Raw genomic sequence first — 23815 nt, 5'->3', positions numbered from 1 at the left:
TTGCAGTAACGTACTGAAATATACAGCATTACTCTTACAGTAACGCACAGAACTATATAGTGTTAAACTTGCAGTAACCCCATGAAATATACTGCATTAAACTTGTAGTAACGCAATGAAATATACAGCGTTAAACTTGCAGTAACGCAATGAAATATACAGCGTTAAACTTGCAGTAATGCACAGAAATATACAACTCTAAACTTGCAGTAACGCAAAGAACTATATGCCGTTAAACTTGCAGTAATATTTTGAAATATACGGCATTAAACTTGCAGTAATGCAACTGAAATATGCTGCATTAAGTGTGCACCAACGCACAGAAATGTACTGCGTTAAGTGGCATGTGACACTCTGAAAAATATGGCATTAAACCTGCAGTAATGAAAAAAATATACTGTGTTAAACGGTCACTACACTCACACTGACTGAACTATTCCTACATTCACATTAATGTAAAGATGAATGGTCACACTATACTCACACTAAACTATCCTTAGATGCACAATAAACTGATATTCTACACTGACAATAGAATCAGAGTAGCACACTATAGCACAGTAACTGTCTAATAGCACTGAACAGAGCCCTGTTCTATCTTTCTCTATGCCGCTAACATACTACAAATGGCTTCTATGGAAAGAATACTTTTATAGTGTGGGGCGGGATTAAGAACAATGAGCCATTATTGGATACAGTCATCGTGACAGCGTCCAATCATGGCTCTGACAGTGCTCTGTGCCCTGATTGGGCAAAGCTTTCATTGCTTCAGCCAATCAGGGCTTTCAATGCATTGTGCGGCGATGCAGTGCATTGTGGTCATTCGGCAGGCCTAACAAACGGTCGAATGCCCTGATAATTCAGTTGTTCGGCGAATGTGGCAACAGCCCACGTTTAGTTCGAACTCATGCTTGGGCCGAATCATTTGCCCATCCCTAGTGATCAGTGGCCTTTCATCACTCAGTTCTCAGTCTAATGCCCTGTACACATGATCAGATTTTCCGACAACAAAATCCATGGGATTTTTTCAAACGGATGTTGGCTCAAACTTGTCTTGCATACACACAATCACACAAAGTTGGTCGGAAATTCTGAACGTCAAGAACCCAGTGACGTACAACATGTACGACGAGCTGAGAAAAATTAAGTTCAATAGCCATTGCTGCTCTTCTGCCTGATTCCAAGCATGCGTGGCACTTTGTGCGTCAGACTTGTGTACACACAATCGGAATTTCCGAAAACAGATTTTGTTGTCTCAAATTTTGTGTGATGGAAATTCCTATGAAAATTGTGTGATGGAGCCTACACATGGTTGGAATTTCCGACAACAAGGTCCTATCACACATTTTCCATCAGAAAATCCTATCCTGTGTAGAGGGCATTAGAAGGAATAGGGAACAGATGCAGCATCGGATTGATTCTGCATCCAGCTAGTTAACTATATATATGTTTTGTTTTTTGTTCCCACACTTTTAAAATGAGGATGCTGCTGATGAGAAGGTACATGACAGTGTAGACAATAACCCATATCAAACCTACCTACAGATCAGAGAACCAAAACAGATCAAGAAGTACTATATCCTTGAGCATACACAATGAACAAATTGTGCACATATGCATTTATGGAACTGCAAAAGAATTGTGGGAAGAGCTACAGAAAGTACACAAAAGAGCTATATCATACAAAGCTAATAAAATGCCAGTACATGCCAGAGTATAAGATATACCTTAGAAATTGTATAATGGCTGCAAGCTATAGGACAATAAAATAAAATACTTTCATTAAACAGCATTGCTATTCAGTGGTCTCCCAGGCAGCGATGATAAGGATGCCATCTGTCATTGCAGGCTGAGGACCTTCCCAGTTTTGAGGGGTCTGTCCCCCTGAAAGAGGTTTCTCTAGCATCCCAGCAGACTACAGTAAATAATGCACAAATAATGCACAATGCAGGTACCAACTCACTAGCCCCTTTCAATGTCATTGCAATCTGGCCAGATCCACAATTTAATGATTCTGCACCACTATATGTGCCACTGTTTTCTATGTTCGTTGATCCTAATTGTTGCAGGGTGTAATAAAAATGGGGCGTGACTTTGGGGGTGTGGCTACATTTGGAGGGGTGATTTGTGAGTGTGGTTTAAAAGTGGATATTAGGTTTCCCTGGAATTCTTTATTAAAATCTGGTAATCTTAGCCCTTGTACACACGGTCGGATAATCTGTCGGAATGTGTCCTATCGGACCGTGTTGTCGGATAATCCGACTGTGTGTGGTATGCATCGGACTGTTTCCGTCGGAAGATCCGTCGGACCAAATTTTCCAACTTGCTGGAAATATTTTCCAACAAACTGGTCCGATAGGACATACTCCGATCATGTGTAGCCTACTCCGATGGACAAAGTGCCATGCATGCTCACATTCAAATTCCGACACGGAAGCGCTTGTTCAGGTAAAACTACTGCTCGTAAGCGATATAGCACATTCGTCACGCTGCAATGTTAAAAATTCTTTCATGAAGCGCATTCTCTTGTTCTTTACAATGCTGCAAGAAGGAACTTCTTTTGATGCTCATAGTCACACACACTTCTCCCGAACGTATTTCATTACTCTTTTTTAACCATTTCAGCAATACAATTTTAGTTTGTGGTTGTGGTTTGTGGTACACAATTTTACATCTTGTTTATTATTTTTTGGATGTTTTTTTTTTTTGGATTCCCTAAAAATCTCCTTTAGAGACAGTTTGCTAATTTCTCCTTTTTTGGGGTGTTTTGTGTGTGTAAACTTACCACAACATTATTGTATTTTTGATATTTTGTTTTTATTTTTTAATCTACAGGAGGTTGGTACCCCTTGTTATTCATTTCACTTTTTTTTTTTTAAATGTACCTGCCTGCTCACAAATAAACTGGCCTTTTGGAAGGAAAACACATACACAAGTATTTCATCAAACAAAAAAAAACTTTATTTTGGTCGCAATCAAATAAAAAGAGGAACGCAGCGCTGGAGAAACTTGTTACTTTGGTGCAGCCTTTGGCCCCCAGGGCAGACATGAGCAAATTAGAATATAAAAAATTGGTGGCCTGAGGAGTACATATCTCAGGGAGAGAAGTCTGGTCCCGAAGTCCTAGAGAACAGGAAATTCAGATGCCATTTATGTCCCCAGGATGTGGATCTTCAAAAGGCTGCATCTTCTGGCAGACCAGACTGAACCCAGGCCATCACTCTCTCGTCTTCCCTGGGCACTTCCCACCACGCATCCTTTGAAGCTGTGGCTGGGCTCCTGTAGTTGGGGCAGGAGGAGGAGGGCGTTGTTCGACCTCCTGGCTGCCACTTGCCACAGCCTCCCCCCGACTGAGGTCTTCCTGTGAATGAAAAGGGGACATAGTTTTAGTTTTTTGATCATCAATCACACCATTTTGTGCTCCTGGCTTTTAATAATTGAATGTTACCAAATAGAACAGACTATCATTCTGAGCCCAGCATTTTTCTTTCCCGTCCCAATCATTTTTGGTCACTACTGTCTATTGAGATGTAAACCACTTTGTTAAATCACAACTTACTGATCAATAAAAACATCTAGTTAACATCATTAAATGTAACACAAGAAATATGTTCAACAATGCAATACCTGTCTCAAGCTGGGCCCCACCACATGTTGCTGCCGGGAAGGCCCAGGTTGGACGTTGAAAGCCTCAGCTGGGGGTGAAGGATGCCTTGAAGGAAGACTGGAGAGTGGTGGCCTGAGTGGTGGCCTGAGTGGTGGCCTGGGTACCCCCTGGTCTACCAGAAAATGCAGCCTGTCAAAGGGAACCATCCTGGGGTAATAAACTGCATCTGTATCTCCTGCTCTCAAGGACTCCAGGTGCTTCTTTCTCTCCCTGAAATATGTAATCCTCATGGCCCAATTTTCCTATTCAGATAGGTCATGTCTGCCGTGTGGAACATGATCCACACCAAAGAAAGCAGTTTCTCCAGCGCTGCATTCCTCTTTGTTATGTCGGCATAAAACTCGTTGTGGAACTGCCACGGGCAGGGCATCTCCTTGTAGAGTTCTAGGAATAGCCCCATAAAATTTGGGTTTTGGAATGGATCCATATTGTCTGCAAGACACAACACAAGACAAACCCTCAAATACTAATAATGCCATTAAAAACCTTCCTAATCTTGTCCCAACATCGGCCTATATAGAAGCAATCTAGTCTAGTGAAAGCACCAAGTTAAAAATTTTACCTTTGTTTGCACGTTCATTGCGTCCGCGCCTCACTCTCTTCCCAGATCCTGCGGACGATAGATGCGTGTTGCGTTTTATATACAATGCGCATTCGTGAAACTACGCCCGCCCCTGACGTTCTTTCTAGACTAATCCCCACCCCTTCGCTTCCGGCGCAGTGGGGAGAGCACATGGCGGAGAGAACGCAGGTGCGCACTAATAATAGTTCCACTAATGAGGAGGAGGGTGAGGAAAGCCTGGAGCCTGAAACGTCCCGATCCAGGAAGAGAAGATTTAAGGCCTCAAATATGTCTTTTGGAGAGATGTTGGAGATGGTCGACATATTGAACAGGACCGACTATGATGGGAAGTTTGGACCTTACCCAAACCCAAATATCAGAAAGGCCAAGATCATGTCTAAAGTTGTGAAGAGTCTTCATAAGAATTTTGGGGTACGCCGATCCAAGGATCAACTGAGAAAACGCTGGTCAGACTTGAAACTGAGGGAGTACGAGCAGTACATAAGGATCAAGCGTGTTCTTAAAAAAAGTAAGTAGTTGTCGTGTGTTCATATGATTATTCTTGCTTGCATACTGCTCCATGTGCTTTGATTTCATGTTGTGCATTTTAAAATGGCCACTATCAAGTTCATGGGTTCATTCGTTTGTAAGAAACATCCTTCTGCAGGGAAGTATTCCAGCTTAACAAAGTGTCCACAATAATGTTCTCACCTTGGAACTCGGCCAAAAAACACAATTGTACAACACTTCCAAACAATGTTTCAGATTCCTATTTCTGCCCTCTGTGTGCTAATTATTCTTTGTTTACATTTTCATAGGGGAGAGAAGACTCGGCAAGTATGAGGACACCAGGGACCACACCCCTCCCAAAGAAGGCCAACTTCCAAAAGCAGAAACAGAGGAGCAGGAGCAGGAGGAGGAGGAGGAAGGAGAGATCGTGGAGGTTGGGCAAATTGTCACCACAACAGGTGAGTGTTGGAGAACACAGCTTCTGGTAAGCTCATCAATGTATCTCACCATATTTTTATTACATGGTGTGTTTTTTTTTGCTTTGTTTTGTAGGTGATGTGGAAGAAGATTCCCGTTTTACCAGTGAAAGTGCCCAGATTTTGATTGGGGAGATAATGGGTGCAATCGGGATTTGGAAAATATACAGCAAATGATGTTAAAAATAAAATGAAGAACATCATTGATGTTTTGGGGAGAGTGTGAAACACAAAAAACTAGATAGGGTTTTATTTTTGCTATTTGAAATAAAAAAAATTGTATTTATCGAAATTACAAATTTGGAAGATGCACAGAGTGTGTAAACACGCGCTATCTCCCATCATGGGGGATCAATGTACGTGTTTTGTGTAAAGTGTCTGAGATGAAGGGATTGCAGCCCCAAAGCATGTACCTTGATCCCCCATGATGGGAGATAGCACATGTTGACACACTCTGTGCATCTTCCAAATTTGGATTTTTCAGGGGTCACACCCCATGTGATGAAGGCAATATCAGCCCAGTTTGTACATACTCATGTCTGATATTGTCTTCACTTTTCAAAATTGAACTTTGTAAGTTCCTGTGTTCTGTATTTTACGGTTTGATACATGCCTGTTTACACAAAAACAACAAGTAAACAAAATTCTGATTAAACTCTGTTTTTGAAACACACAATTTCTTGGTTTGTTGTAAAAACCTTTTTTAAACGCACATGTGAATGTGCTTGTATTAAAAAGTTTAATTATCAACAATGTGTGGCTTCCTTTTTCATTGCGCAAAAAATGTATTTGTAGTAAAATTTTAGTTTGTGCTGAGAAGGAGTGTGATTTACTAAAGGCAACTCCACTTTGCACTCCAAGAGCAGTTTCCGGTGTACTTTTGCAGTGCACTTGTAGTGCATAGTGGATGTGTCTTTAGTAAAAAGCACCCACAGTGAGGTGTAAATTTGGACAATCGTGCCATTTTCCTGCCATGGTGCTGAAAATGAGCACGCTTTTAGTCAGTAATGCACTACATACATAAGTTACAAAAACAAGGTGTGTGTGTAGCAGACCCACAACATAATAACATTATCTGAAGAAGAGGCTGTCCCCTCATCTCGCTCTGAACTTGGATTTGCACTGTTGGTGAAAAAGGCACAACTTTAAAAAACTGGCAGAGTGGGAGGCCACAGTCTGCCATTCCTGTGGCGTTGAAGGACACTGTGTAGTGAAACAAGAACAAAATTTAGTAATTTGACAAATCAACATTGCAAGCAGATTAGACACCAACATTTTTGGTCAAAATTAGTATAACATTTTGGGAACTGAGTATTTAAAGCCTAAAGTATAAGGTCCCCTTATGAGAGTCATCACCCCCCCACCCCCCCCCCCCATCTGATGTGCCCTTGCTAAAAAATGAGGGGGGATGTTTAGGACAGGTAACCCTCTCCACTTGATTGAGAGCTGAATGCCTAAATAATGTGTGATACTTTGGGAAGCCCCTCCTTACTTACACTATTGGCAGCCCACCGGACAGGTAAAAAGTGTCATAATAACAAAAAGAAAACAAAATGGAAGCACATTTTGACATTCTGCTATTACATATCAAGATAATTAATATGTTAAAAAAAAAAATAGCATTTGAAAGTATTGAGGCAGGCCCTTGCACTACATGCTTAGGTGAACTCGTCCATAAATGTAATCATCAAAAAGGTAGGTATAGTGTGTATTGGGTTTGGTCAAGTCATCAGATAGAGGATTTCTATCAGCTGAGCTAGCTGTTGGGGGGAGGGGGGTTACTAATGAGTTTGGCACAACCCCAAAAATTTCAAAAAAGTCACTCTGCATGAATTGAAGCACACACATAACATTTGTAGACATTTTAGGGGGTGTTTAGGGGAAAGCAATACTATGGAGCTGACAAAAGACATTGGTAAGTGACTAGACTATAGTTTTATGGGCCAAGTGGGGAAGTTAGTGAGGCAAAAATGCCTGAGGACAAAGGGGCAAAGTATATGAATTAGAGCATATTGCAATGATGGTAATTAGGGAATGAGGAAAGAAATGCAAGACATTAGCAATCATGAAATACATAGAATGTGATGTTTTAGGATAAAACTTAGCTTCATATAGTCCTTCTGCAGGACCTGAATGATGGCAGAACAGGTCTCTGGAATAATGATCCCCAGAGCCTGGGGGGGAGATGCCTGTAGAGAACTTGAAGTCCTGAAGGCTTCTCCCTGTCGCCAAGTAGCGCAACGTGGCAATGAGCCTCTGCTCCGGAGTGATGGCTTGCAGCATGCAGGTATCCTGCCTGGTGATATAAGGGGTCAGCAAAGCCAGCAGACAGTGAAAAACGGGGTCCTTCATCCAGAGATAATTCCTAAAATCATCAGGATTATTCTCGTGGATTTCACGGAGCAAAGGCATGTGCGAGAACTGGTGACGCTGGCGCAACCAATTCTTGGTCCACAAACGCCTGCCCTCCCTGTTCATGGACCGGGCTTGTGTCAAAGTAAGAACCCCAACACGAAGCCCCTGCACAGCACAAACTCTACGACGAGTACGTAGACGAAACATGGTTTCAAAACGGTCGGCTGGTCAGAACGGACACCAGAAAGCACCGATAAACAGCAAGGCCTGAAAGAACGAACTGAATAGCAGAAGCAAGCAGACAATAAAAAATGCCTTTCAAAGCGTACTATACCAAGATATAGTCCACAATGAGAAACAAATACTTAATGACTGCACGCACTGATTATCAGATACGCAAAGACAAGCAGAAACGGAAGAGCAGTAGCGATCTGAATCACCAATGTGAAAAGCGTGAATCGTCTCTCCCCAAACTTCTACTAACACGAGATCAGCAGAAGGAGCCCAAAGGGTGCCGGACGTGGTGCTGAACTTCCCTTTTCTAGTCCCGCCGTACACGGCTTACGTCACCGCGTTCTTGGCAACCACAAAATCTGACAACTTGGTCCGACCTTGTGTATGCAACAGTTTCAGACACAATCCGTCGGACAAAATCCGTCGGACAAAATACGTCGGACAAAATCCAACTGATTTGGTTGGCAGAATGTACAGGGGCTTACAGTGATTGTAAATGATCACCTTGTAAAACAACCCATTAAGGTTAAAATAGAAATAAAAGGCAAAACATTTTTGTATAGATATAGCATTATAGATATTTCCCTTTTTTATAAGTGAGATCCTTCCCTCTGATCTCGGCTGCATAGAGCTGGTGGTAGGAGAAGCAGCAGTACACTGGACTTTCCAGTGAAAGGCTGTGAGGGGGGGGGGGGGGGCTGTCAGGAGACAAGTCTGGTCATTAGAGGAGAGCACACTGAGTACTCAGCATAACTAGAGAACTGGTCATGGTGTGTTATTCCGCTTAGTGTGGTCAGTTTCTAATAGGAAAGCAGAGGGTCTGGCAGAAACACCAGGGATTTCACACAAAGGAAGCAATGCAAAGAGAACAGGATATGTTCTCATACAAGTACATGGTACAGTAGGCACATATCAGGAATAGGAACTGTTGGGGTAACAAACACTTTAAGCTATGAGATACTTATTACAGCACTCGGTGCCACCCAGATGATGAGCTTGCCCTGGAATATAACAGCAAGCTTGTGAATAAATATATACAAATATCATAAAGTGCAAACAATAATAATGTAGCCAACAACTGCAATAATAGTAATAACGTGGTGTGAAACGCATAAATGTTTTGTGTACAGAAATACAGGTCACTAAAAGACAAACTGCAAAATTTGAAAGGCTAGAATATAGCAAAACAGGCAAGTTAAAGTGTTATTAAAATCTCATATCTATGTAAGAACCGTATAATAGTGTAACCTCAGCACTTACCATAATTAATGTGTGAGTCTAGAAGCAGGGGGTATGGCAGTAGGGATTATGTATGTATGATGCATGTAGAGATTTTGAATGTAGTCCCAAGGAGGTTGATCAAGTGACCTACTAATTGTCAGCTTCCTGCCCAGAAGTTCGGAAGCCAGCAGAGAGGGGAAACAGCTACATCTGCTCCTAAAAAACATCTAAAAGGCATTCATTCAAAAAGTTTCCAACAACTGGCACCTTTGGCTTTTGGATGTTGCAACATAAACCTCTAATGAAATCCCATTGGATGAAACATGTCAGACGGGCTGATGCAAGCACGCTGAGAGCCACAGCTTTCATGATGTCTGTAGCCTGTAATCAATTGTAAGTGAACTACAAATAAATGTGTTTTTTATACCCGATGGGCTTCACCAGGGGCGTAACTATAGGGGGTGCAGCAGTCGCGACCGCAACTGGGCCCTGTGATGCAGGGGGCCCATGCAGCCCCCTCTACATATGGCCGGCAGCAGCATAGGCAGCTAGCACACACTATTACATACCCCCTCCATATCCCCCCTGGGGACAGGGGCCCCTTCTCACATGGGGACAGGGACCCCCACCTCCCCTGGGGACAGGGACCCCTTCTCACCTGGGGGCAGTAACTTCATCTGCCCTGGAGAAAAGGACCTCATCTCTTCTGGGGGCGGGGACCCCATCCTGCCTAGGGACAGTCCCCCAATGGGGCACCTAAAAATGTAAAATAAATAAAAACTACTGATACCAGTGGTGGAACTACAGGGCTCACAAAGGTCATACCTGTGACCACGCCCTGGAGTTCCACTGCCGGACTCGGAGGGAAGGGCCCTGGCTGGGGTTCAGGGGGGCCCTTCATGGTTTCTTGCATCGGGGCCCTGAAGGTTCTAGTTACGCCACTGGGCTTCACAATTGCTACCGTATTCTTTTTATATGGTTACCGCTGACTTATTGATTGGATGAAATCATATTTACCATATCCTTGGAGTTCAGGATTTGATCAATGACTGCCCAGTACAAGCTATATTTCATGATTGGATCCAGTGTATTACTATCAGTGTTGGGATAAGCGTTGAAATAAGGAATTAAATGATGCCTTGTGATTGATGATTTTAGGCTTATATATTATCACCTTCTGGTAAGCAGATTGGATTCACATTGGGTGTGGTGTGCTTTTCCATACACAAGGGTAATTTCATATCTATCCCTTCTTGGAAAAGATCTGTTATTTTTAAGAGCTGCATTTTGGACTTTTAGCTATATGTGAGAGAATTAACCGGTTCCCGACCAGCACACGCCGATGTACGTCGGCAGAATGAGACGGGCAGGCATATTGGTGTACAGGTACGTCCAATCTTCAATGCCGTCCTGCCATCGCGAGTGCACTGCTGGCGGCACGCTCGCGTGCCGGTCGGGACCTCCGTGAGTCCGGTCGCGGGTCCCGCTGACTCGATCGCCGCGGGCATACCTGCGATCGTCTCACGGGGCGGCTGAATGGAGGAAATGCTGTGTAAACAGTATTTCTCCATTCTGCCTAGCAACTAGTGACGCTGATCTCTGCTCCATGTGGTTGGAGCAGAGATCAGTGTTCACTAATTGAAAGCCCAGCCCCCCCACAGTTAGTAACACACCCCTAGGAACACTTAACCCCTACACTGCCAGTGTCATTTACACAGGAATCACTGCATTTATATAGCAGTGATTACTGTATAAATGACAATGGTCCCAAAAATGTGTCAAAAATATCCGATGTGTCCGCCGCAATGTCGCAGTCACAATAAAAATCGCTGATCGCTGCCATTACTAGTAAAAAAAATAATAAAAAATTATTAATAAAAATGCCATAAAACTATCCCTATTTTGTAAACGCTATAACTTTTGCGCAAACCAATCAATAATCTCTTATTGCTATTTTTTTTTACCAAAAATATGTAGAAGAATACGTAAAACTGAGGGAAAAAAATGTTTTTTTATATATTTTTGGGGGATATTTATTATAACAAAAAGTAAAAAATAATGCGATTTTTTCAAAATTGTCGCTCTATTTTTGTTTATAGCGCAAAAAATTAAAAACGCAGGGGTGATCAAATACCACCAAAAGAAAGCTCTATTTGTGGGAAAAAAAGGACGTCAATTTTGTTTGGGAGCCACGTCGCATGACCGCGCAATTGTCAGTTAAAGCGACGCAGTGCCGAAAAAGTGGTCTGGTCTTTGACCAGCAAAATGGTCCGGGCTGTAAGTGGTTAATCTATGCTTAATGAAATGCTTTAGAGAGGTTTTTTTTATTCATGCATAATAATATATTAAATTGAAAAAGGAGATCTTAGTACTACTTTAAACAACAAAAGGTTAAAAAAGAAATAGAAGATACTTCAGACAATGGGTGTGCCTTTCATGACAAAAGAGGGCACCTCATCGCTTTTTCACCTGGTGCATTGTCATGTAGCTACAAATCATCTTATCAATGATAAAACTAAAAAAAAAAAAAAATTCACTAGATTTTTTCAAAACAAGTCAGAAATAATAACAGCAAATATACAGTATGTGGTCTCAGGAGAAAAAGTATTAGGTTGCCTACAAGACCCTAAAACTGAAATAGTCGCTAGAAAGCTATCTATCAAAGATGTACTATATGTTCCTCCTTTTGAAAGTAACCTCCTGAGGAAAGTGATAGAAACATGCTCTTTGAGATCCAAAAATTCCTGGCTCTGCTTGCATACTGTGATGAATTTGTTATAGTGTACTCTGGAGAATAGTGTACAGAAGAAAACACAAAGTGGTGGGTACATTTAAAGTTCACAGGTTAACATGAACAGTTTCAGAAATTATAGCAAGTAGATCTTGCTGTTGGAAGATCAAAAATCTATTAAAAACATATGGCATCACTTTTGGGTGGAATGACTCTTTAATGTAGCATTTAGGGACGGTTCATACCAGTGGTTGTGTTAGAACATAAACGTTCCCAAGTTCCTATTAGGAATGTTAGTCAACCTAAAACCTAGTTTTCAGTTACTGATAAGATGTCCTCACCATGGTACTTAGCTTGGTTCTCAACCTCTTTGTAGAGGCCTTACACTTCCTCCTACAATAGGTGTGTTGCAGGAAGCTTCAATCCTGGTTGCATTGTCCATGTTATACAATAAAATCATAACCTCACAGGGATAGTGTGAAGAACGGCTGGAACCCTTTAAAGTGTGTCTAGTTGTCTGTGTCTCTGTAAGGAAGTTTTACCCTGTCAGCAGGATATAAAGTGAAAAAATGCAGTTGTTATCAAAACAGGAGTAAAGCCTTCCAATGGAGACAACCTGTTCTGGTGACCCCTAATGCCACGTACACACGATTGAATTATCCAGTCTTGACTCAAAATTGTCCGCCGGACTCTGCAGTCCTCCCCCCGTACCAGGCCATGTGCCCTCAACATGGGGGGGTGCTTTGGGGAAGGGGGGCCCTGCAATCCCCCACCCCAAACCCAAAGCACCTTGTCCCCATGTTGATGAGGACAAGGGCCTCTTCCCGACAACCCTGGCCGTTGGTTGTCAGGGTCTGTGGGCGGGGGGCTTATCAGAATCCGGGAGCCCCCTTTAATAAGGGGGCCCCCAGATTCCGGCCCCCTACCCTATGTGAATGAGTATGGGGTACAATGCACCCCTACCCATTCACCTGGGGAAAATAGTGTACATAAAAAAAACACAACACAGGTTTTTTAAAGTTCTCATCAACATGGGGACAAGGTGCTTTGGGGTGGGGGGGCCAAAGCCCCCATGTTGAAGGCACGTGGCCTGGTACGGCTCAGGAGGGGGGCGCTCGCTCGTCCCCATCCCCTTTCCTGACCGGCCAGGCTGGGGGACCCTCACGCCGTTTTTTCTGCGTAGGGGTTCCCCTTTAAATCCATACCAGGTGACGGGGCTTGTGAGGTGTCAATCTCGCTGATGGAGGCGGCGACACTGACTTACTTCGCTAGTCCCGTCTACCTGGAGTCACGTTCAAAATGAACGGACTTTACTCCGTGTGTGGGCAAGTCTGTTCATTTAAAAATAAAGTTTTAGCTTTAAATGTACTGCACTTGGACACCCATCTTTCACCCATTACTATTTGTCCAAACTTCTATAGGATGACCTAAGTGTAGAATAGTGAGGTGGGAGAGGGAAGGAGGGACTGGGGCTAAGCATGACTTGGGAAATACAACTGCTATTTGCTTATTAGTACTTCTGGGGCATTGAGCTTCCAGTAAAACGTAATAAAGTAAAAACCTTAATATCAGTATTTTTATAAGCACACAAAATATTAACACAATTTGTGTTTAGCACTTTAGAATAATACTTATTTATTGCAGGAAAATATATGCTCCTGGATTTCAGAAAACATTAAAAAGAAAGAATGCACATATTACGTGGAAAGTTCAAAAATTGCTCACACAAGGTAAGTTTTTACGTACTATAATATATAGTATATATTTTTAGGGCCAGTTCATACCACAGTCCCTAACTCTGAGAGTCTAATGCCCTGTACACAAGGTCTGAATTTCCGATGGAAAAATGTGCGATCGGATCGTGTTGTCAGAAAATCAGATCGTATGTGGGCTCCATCTGCCTTTTTCCGTCGGAATTTCCGACACACAAAGTTTGAGAGCTGGATCTAAACTTTTCCGACAACAGAATCCGATCGTTTAAATTCCGATCGTGTGTAAACAATTCTGTCGGACAAAGTGCCACGCATGCTCAGAATAAATTAAGAGACCACAGCTTTTGGCTACTGGCCCGTTTATAGTCCCGCTTACGCGTTTGACGTCACCTTGTTAAGAACTATCGGATTTTTCCGATAACTTTGTCCGACCGTGTGTATGCAAGACAAGTTTGGCACAAAATCCGTCGGAAAAAATCAGATGGATTTTGTTGTCGGAATGTCCGCCGTGTGTACAGGGCATATGAGTGAAACGCATGGGCCGCCTGTTGGTGGGGACATCAGTGTGTTTTGTGCTGGCTCAATAAATTTGCATCCATGGTGTTTTCATGGGTGTGCTGTAAGCAATGGTGTCTGACATTTTTTATAAAAACGGTATCCCAGTTACACTATAATGTTTTTCTTTTTATAAAGATGCCAGCACCCTTGCTTCTCTTTTCAGGTTTTTATGACATAATGAAAGGGTATAATATTTTAAGTATTCTTTATTATTTACCATTTCTTTACTATTGTTTACATAATTTGACTTTGTTAGGGGTGGATTGATCTGATTTAGGCCCTTTCACACAAACGTTCCATTTCTCCGCTTTTCATCCATCTGTTGACAGACAAAAAACAGACAGCAATGTATTTCTGTGGGAAAATGGATGTAATTGGATTACGTCACTACCCCTAAAGCAGGTGGTCAGATACTATAGCTAGCTTCTGTGTTCTTCACCTATAGCAGTCCCCTTTCTTATAAGGCACTCAGGCCTACCAATACTCGGTTTCCCCCAGGACTTATACACAATGCTATAGTGACTGGCTACCATGCCAGAGCATATGTGAACTGAGCAAAGCAAACAGGTACTTGCGGTTAGCAGACAGGCAAGCTTCAGAACAGTTAGGGTCAAAATCTGAAGTCAAATGCAGAGTTCAGAGAATAGTCTACATCCTATCCTAGGTCATCAACAAGGTAAGCCAATTTAGCATAGCAGCGCAGACCAACAGGTAACTTGATCAGATATTACACACATGGGACTGCAGGCTTGGCTGGCTTAAAGCGGGAGTCCGCCGGGACTCCGCGTTTTTTTTTTTTTTTTAAAAGCCAGCAGCTACAAATACTGCAGCTGCTGACTTTTAAAATAGGGACACTTACCTGTCCAGCGTGCCCGCGATGTCGGCACCCGAAGCCGATCTCTAGATCGTCTCTCGGGTGCTGCCGCCGCCATCTTGGGTATGGGAATCAGGAAATGGAGCCTTTCGGCTTCATTTCCCGGTTCCCTACTGCGCATGCGCGAGTCGCGCTGCGCAATAAGGACAGTCCCCGCTGCCTCTGGGATCTGTGTGTTTCCCAGCAGGCAGCGGGGCACTTGCGGAAAGGGGCGTAATCTACGCCCCTTTCCGCAGAGAGCTATCCCGGAAGTGGGTGCAGATACCTGTACTGTACAGGTATCTGCACCCCCCTCCCCCCTGAAAGGTGCCAATTGTGGTGCCGGAGGGGGGGAGGGTTCCTATGAGCGGAAGGTCCACTTTAGGGTGGACCTCCGCTTTAAAATCAGGTTTGGTCTTTACCCAGGGATTGACCACAATTAGTCACTTTGCAGGAGGACAGACAGACAAGGAGATGGCCAAATCCAGGATGCTGGAATGAGGAGCAGCTGTTAAAGAACAGGAGCATTTATACGCCCCTGACAGATGATTATCTGTTTACCTATGTTTACATGCACATCTATTCAGGTCCCTTATTTTAAACAAAATTAGTCCTAAATGGGCATACACATATTTAAACGGTCAAAGTCTGTTTTTTCATCAGTTTTTTCATCTCATTGTGCAGTGGTTATTAGCTGCTGGATGGATTGCCCTAACAATGAGTGACTAATCCCTGCTATCAGCAGCAAGGATGAGTCATTGGTTCTTAAGGAGCTGACACCCGCCAGCGTCCTAACAATCTTGACTCTTTGCTGCTGTCAGCGTGGGATTCCCCACTGACAGCAGAATCTAAACAAAGGAACCAAAATTAAAAGAAAAATTGGTGTGCTTTCCAATCTACACCAGGCCCTTAGGGCCACATGTCCTCGACATATCCCCCAATGTATATCCATTGTCAATCATGCCATCCAGCAATGTAGGTCCACATCAGTCACGATGAACGGTGGCCACTGACCTACACATAAAAAAAATCAACTTAACTCGACCACTCCTGTCGCTTGCTGATGCTGAATGACAGCCCTGCTTCCCCCTGCTGCTGAAGTAAACAAAGGGGTGAGGTCACCCAGTAACATCATTGGGTGACTCAGGCCCTTGTGACATCATTGATCATATATGGTATGTCCCAATATGGTGAATTACAATATCTCACAAAAGTGAGTACTCCACTCACATTTTTGTAAATATTTTATTATGTCTTTTCATGTGACAAAACTGAAGAAATTACACTTTGCTACAATGTAAAGTAGTGAGTGTACAGCTTGTATAACAGTGTATATTTGCTGTCCCCTCATAAGAACTCAACACACAGCATTAATGTCTAAACCACTGGCAACAAAAGTGAGTACACCCCTAAGTCAAAATGTCCAAATTGGGACCAAAATTAACTATTTTCCCTCCCCGTTGTCATGGGACTTGTTAGTGTTACAAGGCCTCAGGTTTGAATGGGGAGCAGGTGTGTTAAATACTCCTCACACTGCATTAAATTGGTCTGCATGGCTTTCGTCCCAGAAGGAAGCCTCTTTTAAAGATGATGCACAAGAAAGCCCGCAAACAGTTTGTTGAAGGCAAGCGGACTAAGGACACGGATTACTGGAACCATGTCCGGTGGTCTGATGAGACCAAGATAAACTTATTTGATTCAGATGGTGTCAAGCGTGTGTGGCAGCAACCAGGGGAGGAGTACAAAGACAAGTATGTCTTGCCTATAGTCAAGCATGGTGGTGGGAGTGTCATGATCTGGGGCTGCATGAGTGCTACCGACACTGAGGAGCTACAGTTCATTGAGGAAAGCATGAATGCCAACATATACTGTGACATACTGAAGCAGAGCATGATCCCCTCCCTTTGGTGACTGGACTGCAGGGCAGTATTCCAACATGATAGCGACCCCAAACACACCTCCAAATGACCACTGCCTTGCTAAAGAAGCTAAGGGTAAAGGTGATGGATTAGCCAAGCATGTATCCAGACCTAAAAGTCAGATATTAAACATCTGTGGGTCATCCTCAAACAGAAGGTGAAGGAGCGCAAAGTCTCCAACATCCACCAGCTCTGTGATGTTGTCATGGAGTAATGGAAGAGGACTCCAGTGGCAACCTGTCAGGACCTGGACTTGAACGACGTGGTGATGCAGCTTCATCCTTGCGCTTACTTCTCTCGTTTAATGTCTTCAGCCGAAAGAAATTATGATATTGGGAATAAGGAGTTACTGGCAATTAAGGAAGTTTTTTCTGAATGGAGGCATTTGCTGGAAGGCGCTAAGCATCCTGTGACCGTTCTCACAGATCATAAGAATCTGGAATTCATTCGTTCTGCGAAGAGATTGTCTTCTAAGCACGTTGGTCATTGTTCTTTTCCAGGTTCAATTTTATTATCTCATATTGACCTGGGTCAAGGAATGGTAAGGCTGATACTTTATCACGAATGTTGTCTGGACCTCTTCAGGAAAACACTCTGAATACACAGTCCTGCCTCAAAAGAACTTTCTAGGTGCCACAAGTTCTAAAGCACTCTTGAGTCTCCTCAAGGAAGGGTATGAGAATGACCCACTCCTCAAAAATCCTCCTATGCACATCATCCTTGAGTACAAAAATGGCTTCTGGACTCAAGCACATTGCCTCTATGTACCTGAAGTTGCTCAGGTTGAAGTCCTCAAGTTGGTTCATGACTCCAAACTTGCTGGACATTTTGGAGTTTCTAAGACAGAGGAACTTTTATCCCGTTCCTTTTGGTGGCCTGGGTACAAAAGAGATGTCAAAGGTTATGTAGCCTCACGCCTGGTCTGTGCTCGCAATAAGACACCCCAAGCTTCTCCTTTGGGGTTGCTCCAGCCCCTCCCTGTCCCATCAAGACCATGGGGATCAATTTCTATGGACTTTATAGTCGATTTACCCCCCTCTAAAGAAATGACCACCATCTTGGTTGTTATTGACCGCTTAACGAAGATGGCTCACTTTATACCAGTCAAGGGGGTACCCTCTGCAGAACAAACTGCGGAGTTGATGGTTTGAGAAATCTTTAGACTACATGGAACTCCAGAAGATGTCGCTTCTGACAGAGGAGTACAATTCACTTCAAAGTTTTGGAAAAGCTTTTGCTCAGCTCTAGGAGTAACAATTAATCTATCTTCTGCTTTTTATCCTCAGTCTAAGAGTCAGACCGAGCGGACCAATCAAACGTTAGAGCAGTACCTTCGATGTTTTGTTAATTATCTTCAGGATGACTGGGTGGACTATCTTCCTACAGCGGAGTTTGCTTATAACAATTCTTAACATAGCTCCACCTCTCAGACCCCTTTTTTCCTAAATACCGGGCATCATCCAGCTTTTATCCCTAATCTCCCTATCTCAACTCCGATTCCTGCTGTTACCAACAGATTAACTGCTTTACAGGAGATCCAGGATAAATTGTTTGAGACTTTGAGGGAAGCCCAGGAAAGTTACAAAAAGGCTGCAGATAGACATCGCAGAGCACTTCCTACCTTTCATGTGGGTGATCAAGTTTGGTTATCTACTAAAAATCTGAAGGTTCATGTTCCATCTGCAAAGTTGGAACAAAAGTTTGTGGGACCTTTCCAGATCTCGGCCCAGATCAACCCAGTTGCCTTTTGCCTAAAACTTCCAGCCAGTATGAAGATTCACCCTGTGTTTCACATATCGCTACTCAAACCTTTTCACGAAAATACTTTGTCGGGAAGAATTCTTCCACCCCCTTCACCTGTTAAGGTACAGGGTGAAGAAGAATATGTGGTGGAGAAAATTCTTGATTCCAGGATCTATAGGAACAAATTGCAATATCTGGTTCAATGGGAAGGATATGGGCCAGAAGAAAATTCTTGGGAGCCTGAGAAGAATGTTCAAGCTCCTAGATTAACAAGAGAATTCCACCAGAGGTTCCCTCACAAACCAGGCCCTAAGACGTCCATGTCCTGGGAGGAGGGGAGTACTGTCAGGACCTGGACTTGAACCCGGGACCTCAGCTGTGTCTGGCAATGAATCTTCTGTCTGATTTCAGCTGAACTTTGAACTCTTTGCTCCTCCCATGAACTTCCTGATATAAGCCATGTCTCTGCACTTCCTCCTTGCCAGAATATTGTGCTATCTCCAGCCTGTATCTCGCTCCTGTCTTCCTTGCTGCCACTTATATTTGCTACTGCTCGTTATCGAACCATGGCTTGTTCCACGACTACGCTTCCGCCTTACCCCAACCTGCAACTACTCGTTACCGACCTTTTGGCTTGCTTACTGACCACGCTTCTGTTTGATCCTTACCTGCTCATCCGCTACTGAACCCCGGCTTGCTCACCTCCTGGTGGGGCGATCCTGAGGACTGCGACCTGGTACTAACACGCAGCTAAATCCATCGCCACCATCTGGAGCTCTGGTGAAAACCGGTTAGTACTTAGACTCTGCACCTCAGGTGAGCCTGTGTCATCTGCCAGGGTGACTGCCTGTGTTCATTTCCTGCTGGTTAGTGGTAGTCCTGCAACTGCTATAGCAATTGGTCTTCGAGCCTGACCCCTGATCATGACAGAAGCTCTGGTGAACTACATGTCCAAGTGGGTTAAGACAGTGCTGGAAAATATTAACACTTTGGGACAAATTTTGACATTTTCACTTAGGGGTGTACTCACTTTTTGTTGCCAGCGGTTTAAATATTAATGGCTGTGTGTTGAGTTATTTTGAGGGGGCAGCAAAGTTACACTGTTATGCAAGCTGTACACTCACTACTTTACACTGTAGCTAAGTGTAATTTCTTCAGTGTTGTAGCATGAAAAGGTATAATAAAATATTTACAAAAATGTGAGGGGTGTATTCACTTTTATGAGATACTGTACATTGTATAGAGCAGGGGTGTCCAAACTACGGCCCTCCAGTTGTTCAGGAACTACAATCCCCATCATGCCTAGTCATGTCTTTGAATGTCAGAGTTTTACAATGCCTCATGGGATGTGTAGTTCTGCAACAGCTGGAGGGCCGTAGTTTGGACACCCCTGGTATAGAGCTTCCGGTGTTGTCATTGGGTGACCCCGCCTTTTTGTTAACTTTAAAGTCAGGGGAAGCAGAGCTGTCATTCAGCACTGGCAAGTGATGGTAGCAATCGGGTTCTGTAGAGTTTTTTTTTTTTGTGTGGGCTGGTGGCCATTGTTTATAGTGATTGATGTGGACCTACATCACTGGACAATGTGACTGATGAATCTACATCAGGGGCCTTTTTTTTAAATAAAGCACATGCCAAAAACCACATTGTGTGTTTATTTTTTGTGAAGGAGTGGGGGTATTATGTACCCCCACTCCTTCACATTGGGGAAATCGGAGCATTCAAACCTGTTCCCCATCCTGAACTGTTCTTGACCACATGCCCTCCACATGGGGAGGGTGCTTGTCCCCATGTTGATGGGGATAACGACCTCTTCCCCACAACCCATGCCCGGAGGTTGTGGGGGGTCTGTGGGCAGGGGGCTTATCAGAGTCTGGAAGCCCCCTTTAACAATGGGGCCCCCAGATCCTGGCCCTCCCATGTGAATGGGTATCGGGTACATTGTACCCCTACTCATTCACCAAAAAAGTGTCAAAATGACAGGAGACAGTTTTGGACAAGTGCTTTATTAAAATTTGTGTCCCATGATGTCCATTCATCTTCAATCACACTTTCTGACATCATGTGATGTCAGAGGGGGTGGGGTCTCCCGTTTATGTCGTCGGGTGGCCCTGCCCATGCCTATATAACAGCTTTCAAAGCAAAAAGATGGCAGTCGCAGGAACGCCTCCCATGAAGGTGGATTTTTTGCCGGTTGTTTTTCTCTGGAACATCGGACACTGTGATTGAAGATGAATGGAGTTTGCGGGGCACTTTTTTTTATTGTTTAATAAAGGACTTGTCAAGAACTGTCTCTTGTAATTTTTACTTTTTGGACACTTTTTTGGGTGAATGAGTAGATGATGTTTCATTAGACGAAACACGTCGGGATGGGCTCTGCTGATGCCACTGCTTCACTATCCATATTTATTTTTTATCTTTCTGAAATGTGTGTTCATTTTTTATACAAATATATGTCTTGTATTGAAATGGAATCACACTATGTGGCCTATTTCTTATCCTCTTTATAAATACACCATTGGGACAAAGTTTTGCTATCCAATCTTTGGTCATCATCTTTTTGGTGAATATCCATTGGAAGCAACACTGTGATAGATCCTTGGAGTATTTATCCCTAAGCCAGAAGCTGTGTATGCCGTTATATGATTCCCCTGGGTGTATTACACTACAAGCTTTTCTGACTCATTAGGCAAAAGCCTATTTGGGTTCAACTTGTCCTGTAAGCCTTTTACCTACTGGTGGTGGATTATCTACTGCCAATCTGTCTACACCAAACACTTACTTTGAAGTCATTTCATTATTGTGATCACTGATTCATGGACTTTTATATGCACTTATGGATGCACATTTACCTTATAGAGTCTTCATCTAAATTTTGTTTCACAACTGCATTGTTTTATTATGCACTAACCTCTTTTTATTGTTTATGCAAAATATGGAGATTATTTACCACAAAATGTAGCTTTATATGACTATGGGGGGTTATTTACGAAAAGGCAAATCCACTTTGCACTGCAAGTGCACTTGAAAGTACCTTTCGTAAATAACCCCCTATATGTCTATGTAATTATGACGTTTTTGTACTAAGTATATGGTTGTTTGGTTGAGGTTCATCTCACTGATATCACTATAGTGCTGCACTTTATTATTATTTTTTTTTTTTTAAAGTTAGAGTTTATTAAAGAAATATCCAGTTACAATACATAGTAACAAAACACAATAATTGCAGATGCAACTGCCTGATTGGACAACAGTTTAGCAACAGTAGTTACAGACTCACATTGTAAAGTATCTTGGTTTCAATAGTGGCCGATCAGCGTCTGTCAGCTAACTTTCCATAGTCAGACATCAATGTAAAGCTCGAGCGGATCAACAAAGATCCTATTAAGCTAGGAGTCACATCCAAATATAGAAAAAATCCCCTTGTAAAAGGGTTAGGCACATTGCCGTTCATAGTGTAACAGTTAAAACCTAAACACAAACAATAAAGCATTACAAAAGCCTTATTAAGTATATTTTCATTTTTAACCGTATACCGATCAGGTTACACCCTGCTAATTGCAAGAAAAGAGCCAGAAGTGGCGAAAGAAGATAGATAAGAAGTGGCAGCCTATCTCAAGGCCGGCACCATCAAAAAGAAAAAGAAAGGATGCGGTTGTCTAAAAAGAAAGAGCGGGTATTGACAGGTCAGGTACTCGGCGACACTCCCTCATCAGGTTTGTGTCAGGGAGGCGTATGTAGAAGAATATATAAAAATGACCCAGGGTTGCCAGGTATCAGTGTACTTGTCTATGCTTTTGTGTGCTATAGCCCTAATCTCTTCCATTTTGTGAAGATGACGTACCTCTCCCAGCCATTCCTTGATTGAGGGAGTAGTAGTATCTCTCCAATATCTAGGTACGACCGCCTTTGCGGCTGTAAGTAGGAATCTCGTTAGCGTTTTTTTTTTTTTTTTTATAATTTTTCATCGAAAGGTTAGTAATGTGTAATAAACAGCATTTTGCATCTAGTGGGATCTGTGTATCAGTTATTTGTTTTATAATGCTAGTCACTTGAGTCCAATAAGGTTGAATTAGGTCACATTCCCACCATAAGCCCCTGTACACACGGTCGGAGATTTCGACAACCAAATCCGTCGGATTTGGTCCGTCGGATCTTGTCCGAAACTGTTGCATACACACGGTTGGACAAAGTTGTAGAAAAATCCGATCTTTCAGAACGTGATGACGTAATTTCGTTACGATGGGACTACATTCAGGCTAGTAGCCAATAGCTTTGATGTAGGAATTTGATCTGAGCATGCGTGGCACTTGGTCCGATCAAAATTCTCTACACATGATCGGAGTATTTCCGATCGGCCCAGTTGGTCGGGAAATATTTCCAACAAGTTGGAAAATTGGGTCCGATGGATATTCCGACGGAATCAGTCCGATGCATACCACACACATTATCCGACAACACGGTCCGATAGGACACATTCCGACGGATTCTCCGACCGTGTGTACAAGGGCTTAGTGTTGTAAAGTGCCCTTAGCTTGGTTACAGTGCCAACATAAGTCCGGAACCGTGGGGAACCAGTTATGCAGTAATTGGCGTAATATACCAATTCGTTAAAAGTTTGAAAGAAGTTTCTTGTAGTTGGGTGCTAATTGCACATTTATGGGCAAATATACATGCCTGTAACCATTGATCTTTTGTAAATGACACATTTAGTGCTGCTTCCCAGCAGAGCTTATGTTTGTTAGGTTCCTGGAGGACTGCGGATTGCAACCAAGCATATGTAAGGGAGATGATTTTCGTAGAGGTTGTGGCCTGGAAACAAACCGCCTCAAATGGTGTTAGTGGTCGTATAAAATGTTTAAGCCTCTGTGGGCTTGAAATGTAGTCATGTAATTGTCTATATGTCCAGTGGCCTAGATAGGTTAAGCCCAGTTCTTTCTGCAGGTTTGAAATTGATTTAATTTTGTTGCCTTTGAGACAATGAGTGGCTAAAAGTGGTGAATTCCTGCATGTGAGATGCCGAATAGGTTTGTGCATGCCCGGTGGAAAGTCTGGATTAACCACTAGTGGTGTTAATGGGCTAGGTGAAGTAGTCAGGCCTGTCATTTGAGTCACTGTTTGTAGGATTTGTAGTGTGTTGTTTTAGCTGCTTAGGGCATAGGTTCCACGGAATCCATCGTGAATGTGACGTTGGAGTAGAGTCTACGCTGTTTTCCAGTGCCACCCATTCTTTATTATCTGCATGACAGGTCCAGTCTATCATTCTAGTAAGGTGTG

The 23815-nt window shown here is 43.0% G+C and overlaps 1 protein-coding gene across 1 annotated transcript in view; it reads left to right on the top strand.

Moving 5' to 3' along the window:
- The window catches only part of TRPM2 (transient receptor potential cation channel subfamily M member 2), a 406419-nt gene that overhangs the window by 79302 nt on the left and 303302 nt on the right, over positions 1-23815 (top strand). The window contains exon 3 of the mRNA XM_077448652.1: positions 13401-13486. Coding sequence (XP_077304778.1) covers positions 13401-13486 — 86 coding nt within the window. The remainder of the gene's footprint in view (positions 1-13400; positions 13487-23815) is intronic.

This window comes from Lithobates pipiens, unplaced genomic scaffold (assembly GCF_037356315.1).
Source record: "Lithobates pipiens isolate NorthernLeopardFrog02 unplaced genomic scaffold, aLitPip1_a1.2 Scaffold_22, whole genome shotgun sequence".
NCBI lineage: Eukaryota > Metazoa > Chordata > Amphibia > Anura > Ranidae > Lithobates > Lithobates pipiens.
This window is presented reverse-complemented; position numbering and strand designations above follow the sequence as displayed.